This window comes from Procambarus clarkii, chromosome 13, assembly GCF_040958095.1.
Source record: "Procambarus clarkii isolate CNS0578487 chromosome 13, FALCON_Pclarkii_2.0, whole genome shotgun sequence".
NCBI lineage: Eukaryota > Metazoa > Arthropoda > Malacostraca > Decapoda > Cambaridae > Procambarus > Procambarus clarkii.
In genome coordinates, this window is record NC_091162.1 from 1,221,376 (window position 1) to 1,236,307 (window position 14,932).

At 40.9% G+C, this 14,932-nt stretch overlaps 1 protein-coding gene across 2 annotated transcripts in view; it reads left to right on the top strand.

Annotated features, from left to right (window-relative positions):
* Positions 1-14,932, top strand: part of LOC138364225 (T-complex protein 1 subunit beta-like) — a 49,510-nt gene that overhangs the window by 12,036 nt on the left and 22,542 nt on the right. For both annotated transcript variants that reach the window (XM_069323547.1, XM_069323546.1), the window contains exons 5-7: positions 994-1,159; positions 7,231-7,370; positions 7,745-7,833. In XM_069323547.1, coding sequence (XP_069179648.1) covers positions 994-1,159; positions 7,231-7,370; positions 7,745-7,833 — 395 coding nt within the window. The remainder of the gene's footprint in view (positions 1-993; positions 1,160-7,230; positions 7,371-7,744; positions 7,834-14,932) is intronic.

Below are 14,932 nucleotides of genomic sequence, written 5' to 3' on the forward strand. Positions count from 1 at the left end.
GCACGAGGCAGAAACAAATGGGCAAAGTTTCTTTCACCCTGAATGCCCCTGTTACCTAGCAGTAAATAGGTACCTGGGAGTTAGTCAGCTGTCACGGGCTGCTTCCTGGGGGTGGAGGCCTGGTCGAGGACCGGGCCGCGGGGACACTAAAGCCCCGAAATCATCTCAAGATAACCTCAAGATAAAGAAAACACTTATGTCATTTGGGTTTCAGAAGAAGAGGCAAATCTATATGAGCTGTTTTCTGTAAACTGCCTGCTTCATGTTAAAACACAATATTGCTTTGCCCTGTGGTGTAAGGAATGGGGCCATTGTCCCACACACCTCGTGAGCAATATCTGCCCAAGTTCAAGCCCTGAACAGGGAGGGATGGATGCTTGGCATTGATCCGTAATTGATCAGTGCTGTTCACCAGCCGTAATTTGAGACTTGATTTTCAAGCCAATGTGTGGATTGTGTATGGCTCAAGATGAGCTGTGGAAAGAGAGCTGTAAGCCTGTGTCTGGGAAATAAGTGACTAATATCAAATCTGCTCACTAAAATAATCTCTAAAAGAGAGCTGGAGGCAAGTGGAAATCTATAAAATAGTCTCATTAAAACATAGAGGTACAGTGAGCTCGCTAGCTTTTCGTCGTGTCATCTAGTTTTCATCATGTGATAGTGTTGAGTAGGGAACTTGATACCTGCCTCCTAAAGGGTTCGTGATCAACTGGTGGGGTTCTTCAGTGGGACTGTGACAGGCAAGCACCAGTATGACTGAGCCCTTAACTAAGATGACTGGTCCAAGGGAGCAGAACCACCACAAGGTATGAAATGCAGGATGAGGTAATCAATAGCCAGATTGGTTTAGGATGTTATTGCTTCTTTGCTACAAGATATTTGATTGAACCAGAGGCAAGTGGGTTTTAAACATTGTATTAGTGTATAAATATTTTGATCTGATAGTTGATTTGTAATAAAAGTGCTTAAAATTTAAATGTTATTGTCTTACAGATTGCCAAAACTACCCTCAGCTCAAAGATCCTTTCTCAACACAAGGAATTCTTTGCTCAGTTGACTGTTGATGCTGTGTTAAGACTTAAAGGTTCTGGCAACCTTGAAGCAATCCAGATCATTAAGAGGCAGGGTGGCACCCTTGGGGATTCGTTCCTTGATGAAGGTAAGATTATGGTGTTGAAGGGAGCTCTATCACAAGGGACACCAACCCCCCCCCCCTTTTCCCACCCCCGCCTAGTAGCCCAGTAGAGATGTTGTGGTCTATATTGTGAGGATCTGCCAGTAGGGATGCTGTGATCTATATCATTAGGACCCAACGCTCTCCCAGTAGGGATGCTGTGATCTATATCATTAGGACCCAACTCTCCCAGTAGGGATGCTGTGATCTATATCATTAGGACCCAACTCTCCCAGTAGGGATGCTGTGATCTATATCATTAGGACCCAACTCTCCCAGTAGGGATGCTGTGATCTATATCATTAGGACCCAACGCTCTCCCAGTAGGGATGCTGTGATCTATATCATTAGGACCCAACGCTCTCCCAGTAGGAATGCTGTGATCTATATCATTAGGACCCAACTCTCCCAGTAGGAATGCTGTGATATCATTAGGACCCAACTCTCCCAGTAGGGATGCTGTGATCTATATCATTAGGACCCAACGCTCTCCCAGTAGGGATGCTGTGATCTATATCATTAGGACCCAACTCCCTTCCAGTAGGGATGCTGTGATCTATATCATTAGGACCCAACTCTCCCAGTAGGGATGCTGTGATCTATATCATTAGGACCCAACGCTCTCCCAGTAGGGATGCTGTGATCTATATCATTAGGACCCAACTCCCTTCCAGTAGGGATGCTGTGATCTATATCATTAGGTCCCAACTCTCCCAGTAGGGATGCTGTGATCTATATCATTAGGACCCAACTCCCTTCCAGTAGGGATGCTGTGATCTATATCATTAGGTCCCAACTCTCCCAGTAGGGATGCTGTGATCTATATCATTAGGACCCAACTCCCTTCCAGTAGGGATGCTGTGATCTATATCATTAGGACCCAACTCTCCCAGTAGGGATGCTGTGATCTATATCATTAGGACCCAACTCTCCCAGTAGGGATGCTGTGATCTATATCATTAGGACCCAATGCTCTCCCAGTAGGGATGCTGTGATCTATATCATTAGGACCCAACGCTCTCCCAGTAGGGATGCTGTGATCTGTATCATTAAGACCCAACTCCCTCGCAGTAGAGGTGCTGTGATCTATGAGAACATCAAAATGACCATTCCCCTCCTGGGTAACCCGCAAACAGGTGCCTTAATCCTTGCACAACGACATGGTGGCACTACCTGTGCTCTATATCATGAACACCCTTAGTAGAGACGATGTGGTATATATTGTAAGGTCGTGTGTGTACTTGCCTATTTGTGTTTTCAATTTGTGCCTGCAAGATTGAGCATTGGCTCTTTGATCCCGCCTTTCTAGCCACCGGTTGTTTAAAGCAATGGCTCCTGTCCTATATCCCTATCATATCTAGTTTTGAAATTACGAATACAATTATTCTCTCGCAACCTGCTCCTCAAGTTCGTTCCATTTCCACACTACTCTCACTAAAAGAAAACTTCCTAACATCTGACTCGTTTCCATCTTCCACCCATATCCCCATGTTGTGTTAAAATGTTCCCACTGAATACTGTCTCTTTCCACTGTCAAGCCCCCTAAGTATTTTTTGTTTCTATCATATCTCCCTGCTCCATCCTTTTTTTCTAGTGTCATCAGGTTCAGTCCCTTCAGTTGCTCTTTATACCCCCATCCCTCGTAACTCTGGGACGAGCCTCGTTGCAAACTTCTGACCGTTTTCCAGTTTCCTTGTGTGTTTCTTCAGGTGGGGACTCCATGATGGCGCATCATACTCTTAGGAGTCACATAGGCAGTGTAAAGCTCCCTAAATGCCTCCTTACTTAGGTTTCTGAATGATGTTATAACCTTTGCCAGCATAGTGTACGCTGCTGTCATTATCCTATTTATATGTGCCTCAGGAGTTAGATTAGGTGTTACATTCACTCCCAGGTCTTTCCCGAATCATCACAGGTAAATAGTTTCCCTTCATTGTGTACTGTCCCTAATCCTGTCTCCATAATTTTACATTTGCTCATGTTGAACTCCAGTAGCCATTTCTGAACTTCTCTGGAACCTATTAAAAGTCCTCTTGGAGGATCCTACAATCCTCATCTGTCACAACTCTTCTCATAAATTTTGTGTCATCCGCGAATATAAACATACAGGATTCTACTCGTGTAGGTATGTCGTTTACGTATATTAGAAATAGAACAGGTCCCAGAGCGATCCTTGAGGTACCCCACTTGGACTGGTTGCCAGTCTGACTTTTTGCCCCTTACTGTTACTCTCTGGCTCCTTCCTGTTGGACAGTTCCTTGCCCAAGTTAGATTTTCCACTTACTGTACTCCTGCCTGCCTCTTAAGTTTGAATGTCTCCTATGTGGTACTATATCGAAGGCTTTCTGATAGTCCAGAAATGTGCAATCTGCCCTTCCTTCCATGTCCTACCTTATTCTTGTTACCTTATCATAAAATTCCAGAAGGTTTGTTAGGTATGATTTCCCTTCCCTGAACCCATGTTAGTGTTTATTTACATGCCTAATATTCTCTAGGTGTGTAACTAGCCTTAACCCCTCAACTGCTCGGCTTCCATATATGACACCCCCCAGTGCGCAGGAAATAAATTCTCTGGATTTTTTTTTTTTTTGTTTGTTTGTTTGTCGAAAACCCTTCCCTGAATTTGGATATGTTAACAAAAAGTCGAAATTGTACTTACTTTGTCTGCTATGGGGTCCGTAAGTTCGCGCGTGAAGTCATCATCAATCCCTGGTCGCCCGTGGTGTATGCCCCCGGGGCCACTAGCGCGCCTGGCTCAAGATGAGCCAGTTGCCACGAATATGTTTTTGCTCATTTTTTGCGCACGGTTCCAAATACATTGTTTTTTCGTGCCAACGTGTAATGAACACACACTATTATGGCAGTAGAACATCCGTACTGTCCAAAGACACTGTTACGTGCATGACACGTGTACACATGTTGCACATATTTCCCATGCATAGTGCTAATTTATGTATATATACAATCTATTTACACACTATACACTATCACACACTGTACATTCACCATCAACACACTCAGAACTCTGCGAGTGTCAGCTGCCACACCAGCCAGTCTCCCTCTCTCCTCCAACATATTATTTGCCAACATTGCTCCTCCCACCATACTGTTATTGTTTTTATTACACTATTTACAAGTTATGTATACCTATCTACATGTTATATTCACCAGAACTATGCAAGTAAGCCGGTATTGTCCAATTTTTACAGTGGCCACCATACTCTTCACGAGAAATCACACAGCAGCCAGCAGACGACGCTAGGATTACGTCGCCTCCCTCCCCAAAATAGCTCCTCCCAACATACTCCTGTTGCTGTTATTACACTATATACACACATTGTATATACCCATGTACAAATGTGTTCACCATAGCAAACCACTAAGCTAGTATGATGAGCGAAACAAGAGTGGCTGCCACACACACAGTGAGGTTACCTCGATTCTCTCCCTCGCTCCCTCACCACAATTCCTCCTACCACAATACTACGCACAGTGTTAATTATCACCACAATCCTGCTGTTATCACAATACTGGTCACTAAATCCTGTAAATGAATAATTGACCACACGTTTATTTTGTGAAGGAATCTAGGAAGTCATTTGAAGAATCCTAGATGGACGAAATAATGCTGTGGTGCTGTGGCTAGCACTGTGAACATTGTGAACAGCATTGAATCATTGATATTTGAACATTGTACACAGTCATTATCACACTCGGGCTCTTCTGTAATACTATCATGACTAAATAATAGTTATATATATATTTTGACATTATTAGGCGATGCTGTGGTCACAAGCTGAACAGCATTGCTGTGAGCTCATGCTGCATGCGCCAGCCTTGGTTGCTCACTCAGTACTGAGGCTCTCGCACCCAGGAATGTGACCCACGATTTTTTTTAAAGATGGTGTCTGTTTACAAGAGCCCTGAGGAAACTGATGTGAACCCCATGTAGCTGCAGGAGTTTTTAATTGAGCACTAAAAATAAAAATACCTGGGGGTGCATTGTGCACCCCAGACGTGGGCCTGCTGGCACGTTGTGCAGTTTATGGGTTAACCTGATTATTCTTTCAAGTACTTTATGGGAATGTTTGTTAGCGATACTTGTCTATAGTTAAGTGCCTTTTCCGTGTCTCCTCTCTTGGAGTGTGTTGTGTGTGCACGTTCTAATTCTAACAGGTTCCCGTTCAGTACCCGAATGCTTCATCATATGACTTCATTAATAAGAATACTGTACTAAAGTTTAAGCAAAAAAAATGATTTCTATTTAAATTGCAAATATGGAAATTGAGCAATGTGCCCAGTGGCTCTATGGGCCCACAGCAGTGTCGCTTGATATGCATTTCGCGTAAAGTACTTTACTAGAGAAAATAATGAAGAGCAGCACTTTGATAGGACAAATTTTGTAATAAATGGCTACATGGTTTTTATGGGAAAAGTAATTACTATATAGATGATTACAATAGGGTCACAGTTTAAGACAAGCGAGTTTCTCACACTTCCAAAAGAATTACAACAAATAAGCATTATTGCAAGATGATTACATATCCAGTACTGTAATAAAAATTTGTAATTTTTTCCATACAGTACAGTATACCATGGAAAAATTCTTAAAATAATTAAACACCTTGATTGTATTCTACATTATTAAAGTAGCAAATTAATTCAGTACGTCATTGTCCTCAATACACAGCAATAAGTATTCATGCAGAAGTGATGTGTTTGTTGTCAAATGCAACCCAAATTTTATTACATTTTGAATAAGAAAAACTCCAATTTTCTGTGAGGAGCCCCTTTGTCTCCCTGGAGCTATCAGGCTAATACAGTACTGTATGTGAATATTTGTCTGGGGCATTAGTCAATGGAGTTCCACCTACCGGGGACCACGAGCCAGATCTTGGCCCCTTCAGAGAGGCAAGAATAACCTCTGGGGAACCCCCCCCCCCCCCCTCTCCCCTGTGGTTGGCAGTATTGTTTGTCTGCCATCGACTGGAGTTAGGCACCCTGAAAGATAGGCCTAACATAACAAACCCCACTTGGTAAGAAAATTGCAACCGAAGACCGAACAGGGTGGCAGAACTCCAAACACCCAAGGAAACGGGCAAATGAGCAAACATCACATGCCGCGCAGCTCGTCTGTACAGCCCCCCCCCTCAAAGGGTTTGAAAGGAAGGGTTTTAGACGATAAATGTCCCTGTGCCCCAGTCTCTGACCAGGTCTCCTGGTTAGTGGTTTGGTTGATCAGGCTGTTGGATGCGGCTGCTCGCAGCCTGATATACGAATCGCAGCCAGGTTCATGAATCACAGCCTGATACACGAATCACAGCCTGATACACGAAACACAGCCTGATATATGAATCACAGCCTGCTTGATCGGGTATTCTTTGAAGGTTCAAGAGTTCTCTTGAATACTGTACGAGTCCGGCCAGTTGTGCCCCTTATGGGAGTGTGTTTAAAAGTCTTTGGCATTTGATGTTGAATGAAGTCTCTTTCAATGTTAGGAAGCTTTGTGCACAATACAGTAACACCGTGGTCATGTTTGTCGAAAGCTTTTGCAAAGTCTACGTGTACCTGCTTGAATTTACAAAATATATTTATTCTCATGCTTGCCGATTGGTTCATTGTGTACTTAATTATATGTACTGTATGCATCTTTTACCAAAGATGAACATAAAGGCATTAAATGTAAAAAAGTACATTTACATATAAATGATGTGTTTGAGGGTTCCAAGAGTCATTCTGAAAGATAGCAGCTTGCTGTACAGGTTGTAGTTTTTGTCATGGACAATTTCTGCTCAAAACAATGTAGTATGTGGAAGCCTAAGCAACTAAATCAGCTTTTGTAGCCTGATATGCTATGGTGTAATAACTACTGGGCAAATATTTTAATTCTTTAGCCAGCTTGTATGTATATAAGTAAAGATAGTTTATTCATACACAATTACATGTATGTATCTCATTTCTTTCTTTAATTATTTTTACCTATATATTGTCAAAGTATGTCAAAATAATAAACGAATATGATGAACTGATAATTTATGATGGGTTTACTATTTTAGGGTTCATCTTGGAGAAGAAGATTGGTGTGAACCAGCCCAAACGTATTGAAAATGCCAAACTTCTCATTGCCAACACTCCAATGGACACAGACAAAATCAAAGTTTTTGGCTCGAAAATCTCTGTTGAATCCACAGCTAAGGTGGGAAAATTATTTTTAGTGTTTTACATACGTTTCATTTGGATTGTGGTCGAGACAAAATCTATATATATTATTGTAGCTAGAAATAATGGTTTGAAGAAGTGAAAGCTTAATATTGCTGCAGGGCATGTCATGACATACCTTCTCTTTACAATGTTTGAGTTACATCCCAGGGAAGGCTTCAAGTTCTAGTTGAACAGCAATTAGTTGCCTCTGGAATCCTTCCTTATTGTGGCTGTTCATAGTGTGGTTGATAGAGCTACCATTTCGTTCTCTGGGGGCCGGAGGTTCGAGGCGTCTAAAGACCAACTGAATGAAATTAACCACATTTATTGTGGTTGACAATTTGATATATTTGCTTGTTACTTACCTAGGTTGCTGAAATTGAAGTAGCAGAGAAGGAGAAGATGAAGGCAAAGGTTCAAAAGATACTGAAGCATGACATTAATGTCTTCATTAATAGGTAAGTGAAAGTTTGCAGATAGTTTGGGGTTTCAGTCTACCTGTATGTTTGTTTTTAAGTTACAGCCAGCAATAATATCGTTCCCACAAATAGGGGTTTTCCTATTTTCTTGCATGTTTCTATGGGAAAAATTTAGCATTATCTTGGCACAGAGAAGAGGAAGCAGTATAAAGTTTTTACATTAGCTAAAATATTTTCACCATAAAATATTGGTGGTCTTTGTTCATAAACATGGCAATTACACCATAGAGCAAAAAGCAATAGTATAATATATTTTGGAGTTATCATGTGAGAAGACTACTTGCAGTTATGACAACTACTTTATTGTGTTAAAGAACACAATGCAAGCATTGTGTTCCCCCGCAAGCACAATTAGGTGAGTACAATAAAGATGGTGTCATAGCTGCGAGAACAATAACAGGGCGGATAATAAGAACTTTTGAAGCAAGATCCCAAAGCAATGATAAATTTTATGATATTGTTCTCAAGGATGGAACATTGTTGCACACTGACAGCCCTATTCAAAGTTGGAGACTGTGCAGAGTTCTTTTATTGCCCAAACCCACTTGATAAAACATCTTAAGTTTTTGGGATCCTTTAAAATGTTTAAATATGTATTCTCTAAAGCATAGGTGAGAGAATAATTTACGCTTGGAAAATAGTAGAGGGACTGGTTCTAAATCTACACATGGAATTAACTCCTCATGAGACCAAGAGACATGGCAGGAAGTGCAAAATAGCCCTGTTAAAAAGCAAAGGTGCATTAGGTATGTTGAGAATGCTTCAACATTAAGGGGCCAAATATAACACACACACACTCTCAGAACATAAACACCTCCAAAAGATAGCCGATTAACATGGCTGTGATTCATACGCTAGACTGAGCATCTGCATCTAACAGTGTGATTGGCCAGACTACCCACTGTTGGAGCTTGTCAGGATCTTCCTGCAGCACTACTGCCCCCCCCCCCCCCTTTTTTTTTTTTTTTTTTTTTTTTTTTTTTTTTTTTTTATTTACTTCGTGTCGTCTGCAAATATGCATGAATGCACTTCCTTCATTTAGTTTTTTACGTAGAAGCAGCATTGGGCCCATAATCACTGTAAGACCCCACTTGTGTGTCTCATCCTAACTTCTGACTAGTCTTGTAAAATATTTACTTAATCTGGTTTGGGGTTTTATTAGTTATCCCACCTTGCCTCTCCATTGTATTTACCAGCTTTTTGTGCGGAACGTTATATGTTGCTATATCTTTATTTTTTCCTCTAAATTTATATTGCCCTTTTTGTTAGCAGTTTTCCTCTGTAGGGCCTGTACCATTGTCTTCCCTATTACATTTAACAATTTATATCAAGAAATGCATTATAGTGACTGGTTTGTTTAGGAATAACCTGGTTTGTTTAGGAATAACCTGGTTTGTTTAGGAATAACCTGGTTTGTTTAGGAATAACCTGGTTTGTTTAGGAATAACCTGGTTTGTTTAGGAATAACCTGGTTTGTTTAGGAATTGCAGGTTATTAATAATCGTTGTTAGTGAAAAACGGAGTATCTTTTCTACCTCATTCAGCGGTAGTGATAAATGATCTAAAAAGAAGAGCAAGGTTAATTAGTGGTTCACCATAAATGCAAGGATGTCAATAGATTTAAAAGAAAGAATGCTTGTAAATGCAGCAGAGTTCCTAGGTAAATTTGGAGGCAGTTAGGAGAGCCAGAAGGGAATTGGTCAGTTTTGAAATTGACGTGGTGGCAGTGGCAGGCACACTCAGCTTACGACACCCCCCCCCCTCCCTCACAAAGATTCCTCCCCCCCCCCCACACATCACTAATTCTCGACACAATGCTGCTATTATCAGAATCGTGGTCAGTAAATCCTGTAAATGAATAATTTTCCACAAGTTTATTTTGCAAAGGAACATGAGAAGTTGTTTCAAGATTCTTAGATGGACCAAATAATGACATTGTGCTGTGGCTAGCGCTGTGAACATCTTTAACAGCATTGTGTTCACTGATATCTGAACATTATACAGTCTTTATCACAGCCAGGCTCTTCTGTAATAATACTATCATGGCTAAATAATAGCAGTTACATATATATATTTTAAAATTTTTAGGTGGTGCTGTGGTCACAAGCTGAACAGTAGTGCTGTTAGCTCATGCTGCGTGCAGCAGCCTTGGTTGCTCACTCAGTACTGAGGCTCTCACACCCGCGAATGTTACCCACGATTTTTGTTTTTTTAACACTTCCGCTGGCCCGACCAGTGACCCGCCGCACCCCGCAAGGTAGGCCGAGCATTACCTGTGAACACACAAATCCACTTCAGTGTTTACTCTATTCAGTTTCCTTGCCTCAATTTTCGTCCTACGTCATTCAATTTGGTATCAAATCGTTTGCAATAGAATGCTGTGAAGGGATATTTGCATATAAGAACATAAAAATCTCACTTTTCTATACTTTTGACAAACACACTATATCTTTTCTCTCATACGTGTCTTTCACTGCTTTCATCATGGATTGGCTTTGTTCTTGATTACTATACATCTTGAAGTCAATTTTTCTTGGCTAATACACAAAAATACACAAAAGTATGTAACAAGAACATACCTGACATAAAATAACCAGAATGAGGAAACTTTTTTGACTCTAGGGAAGACCGCTGCTGTCTGTCATGAGTGAGGTCACGAGAACAGTAAGCCTCCAGCGTGGGTGGATGCCCTTACGGCGGGGTCGGGATGCCACGTGGGGTAAAAAGAGAATGGGAAGACGTTGGCTCGCATTTTAAAATAAGTCCCATATTTGGACAATAGGTTGATTTTTTTGTTTTAAATGTTTAAATTTATGACAGTTTGCATCAGCACAAACTCTGGGTGTTGTTTTATGCCTCGTATTGCGGCATCAGGCAGCGAAAGTGTTAACCCTTGTGGTGTTAACAGTATCGTGCGTGGTGCGTGAGCGCCGCAGACTATGATGTCATGGGGCGGACGGTGCGGGCGAGCGTGCGGCGACGCCTAAATGTGTATACAGTACTCGTTTTGGTTTTCTCACCTTAAGTCTCATGCTACGTCGTTCGTTTTGGTATCATTGTGTTCGCAGTTAAATTCCCTGCAGGTGTATATGCATATACTGTAATATCCAAAAGCCTGGCGAGACTTCCCGCAGCAAAGCCTAAAGTTACCCGTGAACGAGCACCAATTTGCACACCACAACTTAATGTGTATACTCGTTCAGTTTGATAACATTAATTTTCGTGTTACATCGCTCGTTTTGGCATCAAATTGTTTGCAATATAAAGGTGCACATTTTAACACTTTCGCGCTCTCAGCGCTCAAAAAAAAACAATACCCCAGATGCTTTCGGCACTTTGCGCGCCTACGCGGTAAGACCGAAAAGTGTACACTCTTTTGACTGTCCTGACAATAATTGAAGGCGCACGTATTTAAATTTGGTATCACTGTGTTCGCAATGAAATTGTCTATAAGAGCATACCTATAAAATGCCGCCCAAGCATAAGGAGTATCAACACCAAATAAAAAACTATGCAGATCACTCGCCGAGAGCGCCAAACAGCAACAAAATGTTTCCACTCTCTTAATGGTTGCGAAGCCTACAGTTGTCCTACATCGCTAATTTTGGTATCATTGGAATCGCAATAAAATTCTCTACACGGACATATGCATATGAATGTTTAATATAGGTAATTGCCCACCCGCAAGAGTGTGTGAAGTGGAGAGTAGTTAGCCGCGAGCGCACTGGCGAAAACACGGGGGAAATCATGCTTGGAAAGTTTATACGTTTCCCGACCCTACTTTTCTATGTACGTATTTCTTTTTTATACCAATGTGTTCGCAATAAAATTTTCTATAAGATGAACTGTATAACATTTGTACAAAGCATGTGTAAGAGAAGCGCCAAATATAGAACCACGTCGCTCAGTATGCGTTCGCGGCAGAAACGAACGCATTGTTTTCGTTCGTTTGATGTTTGTCATGTTTATACTTGTTGAAACATTTTATAATTTGTATGACAGTGATCGCAGTAAAATTCCCTACACAGACATATACATAACACATACAAATATTTCCCACGTGTTGGATATATCAACGGCTAAAGGGAACCCACTGCCACACGCTCGCCACACCCCCAAACATACTTTGTGTATTTTTTTTTTTACTCATAGAAGTTTGTGATATAATATTCATTCTGGTACCAAAACATTCGCAAATAAATTCCCTACAAAACAAAAGTATCCCCATCCATTTCGGTTAAAAAATGGAATTTATAGAAATATTTTTTCGATGGACGAGAAAACTCGGCTGTTATGCAGAATCATAAGAGAAAACGGCGACGAGTTATCTCTAATCTAAAGCGCGAAAGTGTTAAAACTAGTCCCCTAATAATAGCACAATAAGTAGAATTTTAACAAATATTTTAAAATTTAAAATTTAGACCCAAAAAGTATTTATAATCTTTCAAGTGTTCTGACAAAGTTTCGTGTTACATCTTTCATTTTGGTATTAAATGTGCACATTCTAAAGGCGCTTATTTTGAAACTATCCCGAGGTCGATTGGATAAAAAATGAATTTTATACATATATTTTTGGAGTGGACGCGAGTCGTGTCCACGGCTAGGACTAAAGAGAAAAAAAGTGGACGTGATCGGTGTCCAAAGCACGCGATAGTGTTAAGGGTTATTTGGCGATTGTCACCCACAGGCGCATAAAAAAAAAAATCATCTAAATCTGTTAATTTGTGTTCCCTGATCACGGAAAAAATCATAAAAAAATCGTAAGTGGAATATTTTGCCAGCTATAGGGCAGGGAAGTCTGGCAAAAAAGAGGCGCTGACTCTGCATGCGTCGGAAGGTGGTCTGCTCAGCGCCAGCTGTCGGGAAGGAGTGACCACAAAGAGATAATTATCTAATTGTTTCAATGTCTGATTTTTCTTCGTTTTTTGCTGTAATATTATTAAATAGTGTGTAGTGTGATATATTTATATAATGTGTGAATCATCGCTGTACAGTACTCAAAATTATGGTGTGCATATTATTGATTCAATTATTATGTTCATAAATCAATAAACAAATACTTTGTTGGTTATTACACTATATACACTGGTTATATATACTTATCTGCATGTTTCGTTTACCACAACGAACCACTAAGTTGATATTGCCAGTCAAAAAGCAGTGAGGTGTGGCCACCACATCTGCCAGCCTCTCTCTCACCGCCACTCCCTCAATGACTCCTCACTCGCCCACATCCTCCTCCCACCATACTGTTCTTGCTTTTATTCACTATATATAAACGTTATGTTCTGTTCACCATAGCTGTTCATCTAAGCTGGTATAGTGCCCAAACAGCAGAGTTGCCACCCCTACGCAGCATGATAAATCATGCAGAGGTCGCCACCTCCCTCACCAAAATGGCTTCTCCCCACACTCCTTTTGCTGTTATTACACTATATATACACATTATATATAAGTATCTACATTTGTGTTCACTATAACAAACCACTAAGTTGGTATGCTGAGTGGCAGTGGCAGCCAGTGGCGGTGACCCGCTCCCTCTGTCACCTCACCTTACTCGCCACCATTCTCCTCCCACCATACATTTTTTGCTTTTATTCACTGTATACAGACATTATATATAAGTATCTGCATGTTTTGTTCACCATAGCGAACCACTAAGCTGGTATAGTGAGTCCAGACAGTAAAAGGTGGTCACACAGAGTCAGCAGACAATGCTACCTCCCTCTCCACCAAGATTACTCCTCCCAGTACAGCGCTAATTATCACAACAATCCTGCTATTATCAGAATCCTGGTCAGTTTTATCACAGTCAGGGGTCTTCTGTAATACTATCATCACTAAATAATAGTATGTACATACATATTATGGCATTTTTAGGAGATGCTGTGACCACAAGCTGGTCAGCAGTGCTGTGAGCTCATGCTACGTGCGCCAGCCTTGGTGGCTCACTTAGTACTGAGACCCTCACACCTGGGAAAGGTGGCCAATGATATTTTTTAAATGGCGTCTGTTTACAAGAGCCCTAATGGTGAGGTGAACCCTGTGTATCCACCGGCCGTTTAAATCTTGCGTGACGCGATGCGCAATTTATTGCAAGTTACTCAACCCTGCATATGATGTGTTGTGCAGTTTAAGGGTTAAATGCCGTCTGTTTACTAGAATCCCAAGGAAGCTGATGTGTACCCCGTGTAGCCTCGGGACTTTTAAATCTTTTAAATCCAGTACTTTAAAATTTATATAATGTGTGCTGTGGAGGCATTTAGACCAAAATTGTATATATACAATTTGTGCTGTTAAAGGGTTAAGGCGGCAGAGTACCGGTGTTACCAAGAGTTCGGCTTAGTTTCTTTTTTTCCCACCCAGCTCTTAACAGCACGCATTGAATAAATATTTTTTTTCATATTGTAAATGTTTTTACAATGTTTAAGTGAATGTTGTACTGGATTGTCATTATCATTATTTGTATCAAGGAACAAGTAGAATATTGGTACACACATACATTCCAGTCACTAATGGGAGTCAAGTATTATATTCTTTGGACAATAAAATGCTGTTTTTGCTGTTATGTCAACACACACACACACACACACACACACACACACACACACACACACACACACACACACACACACACAGATGCGAGAAACAACTACACGGCAGTGAGGAGAGAGGCAGAAAGAAATTTTGAAAAAGGGATTGCGGACAAATGTAAAACAGAACCAGGTCTATTCTATAAATTCATAAACAACAAATTGCAGGTAAAGGATAATATTCAGAGGTTGAAAATGGGAAATAGATTCACGGAAGATGAAAAGGAAATGTGTGAAACACTAAACGAAAAGTTCCAAAGTGTGTTTGTACAAAATGAAATCTTTAGGGAACCAGATACAATAAGAATTCCAGAGAACAACATAGAACACATAGAGGTGTCTAGAGACGAAGTGGAAAAAATGCTCAAGGAGCTCGGTAAGAACAAAGCAGCTGGCCCAGATGGCGTTTCACCATGGGTTCTGAGAGAATGTGCATCTGAGCTCAGCATTCCACTTCACCTGATCTTTCAGGCATCCCTGTGTAC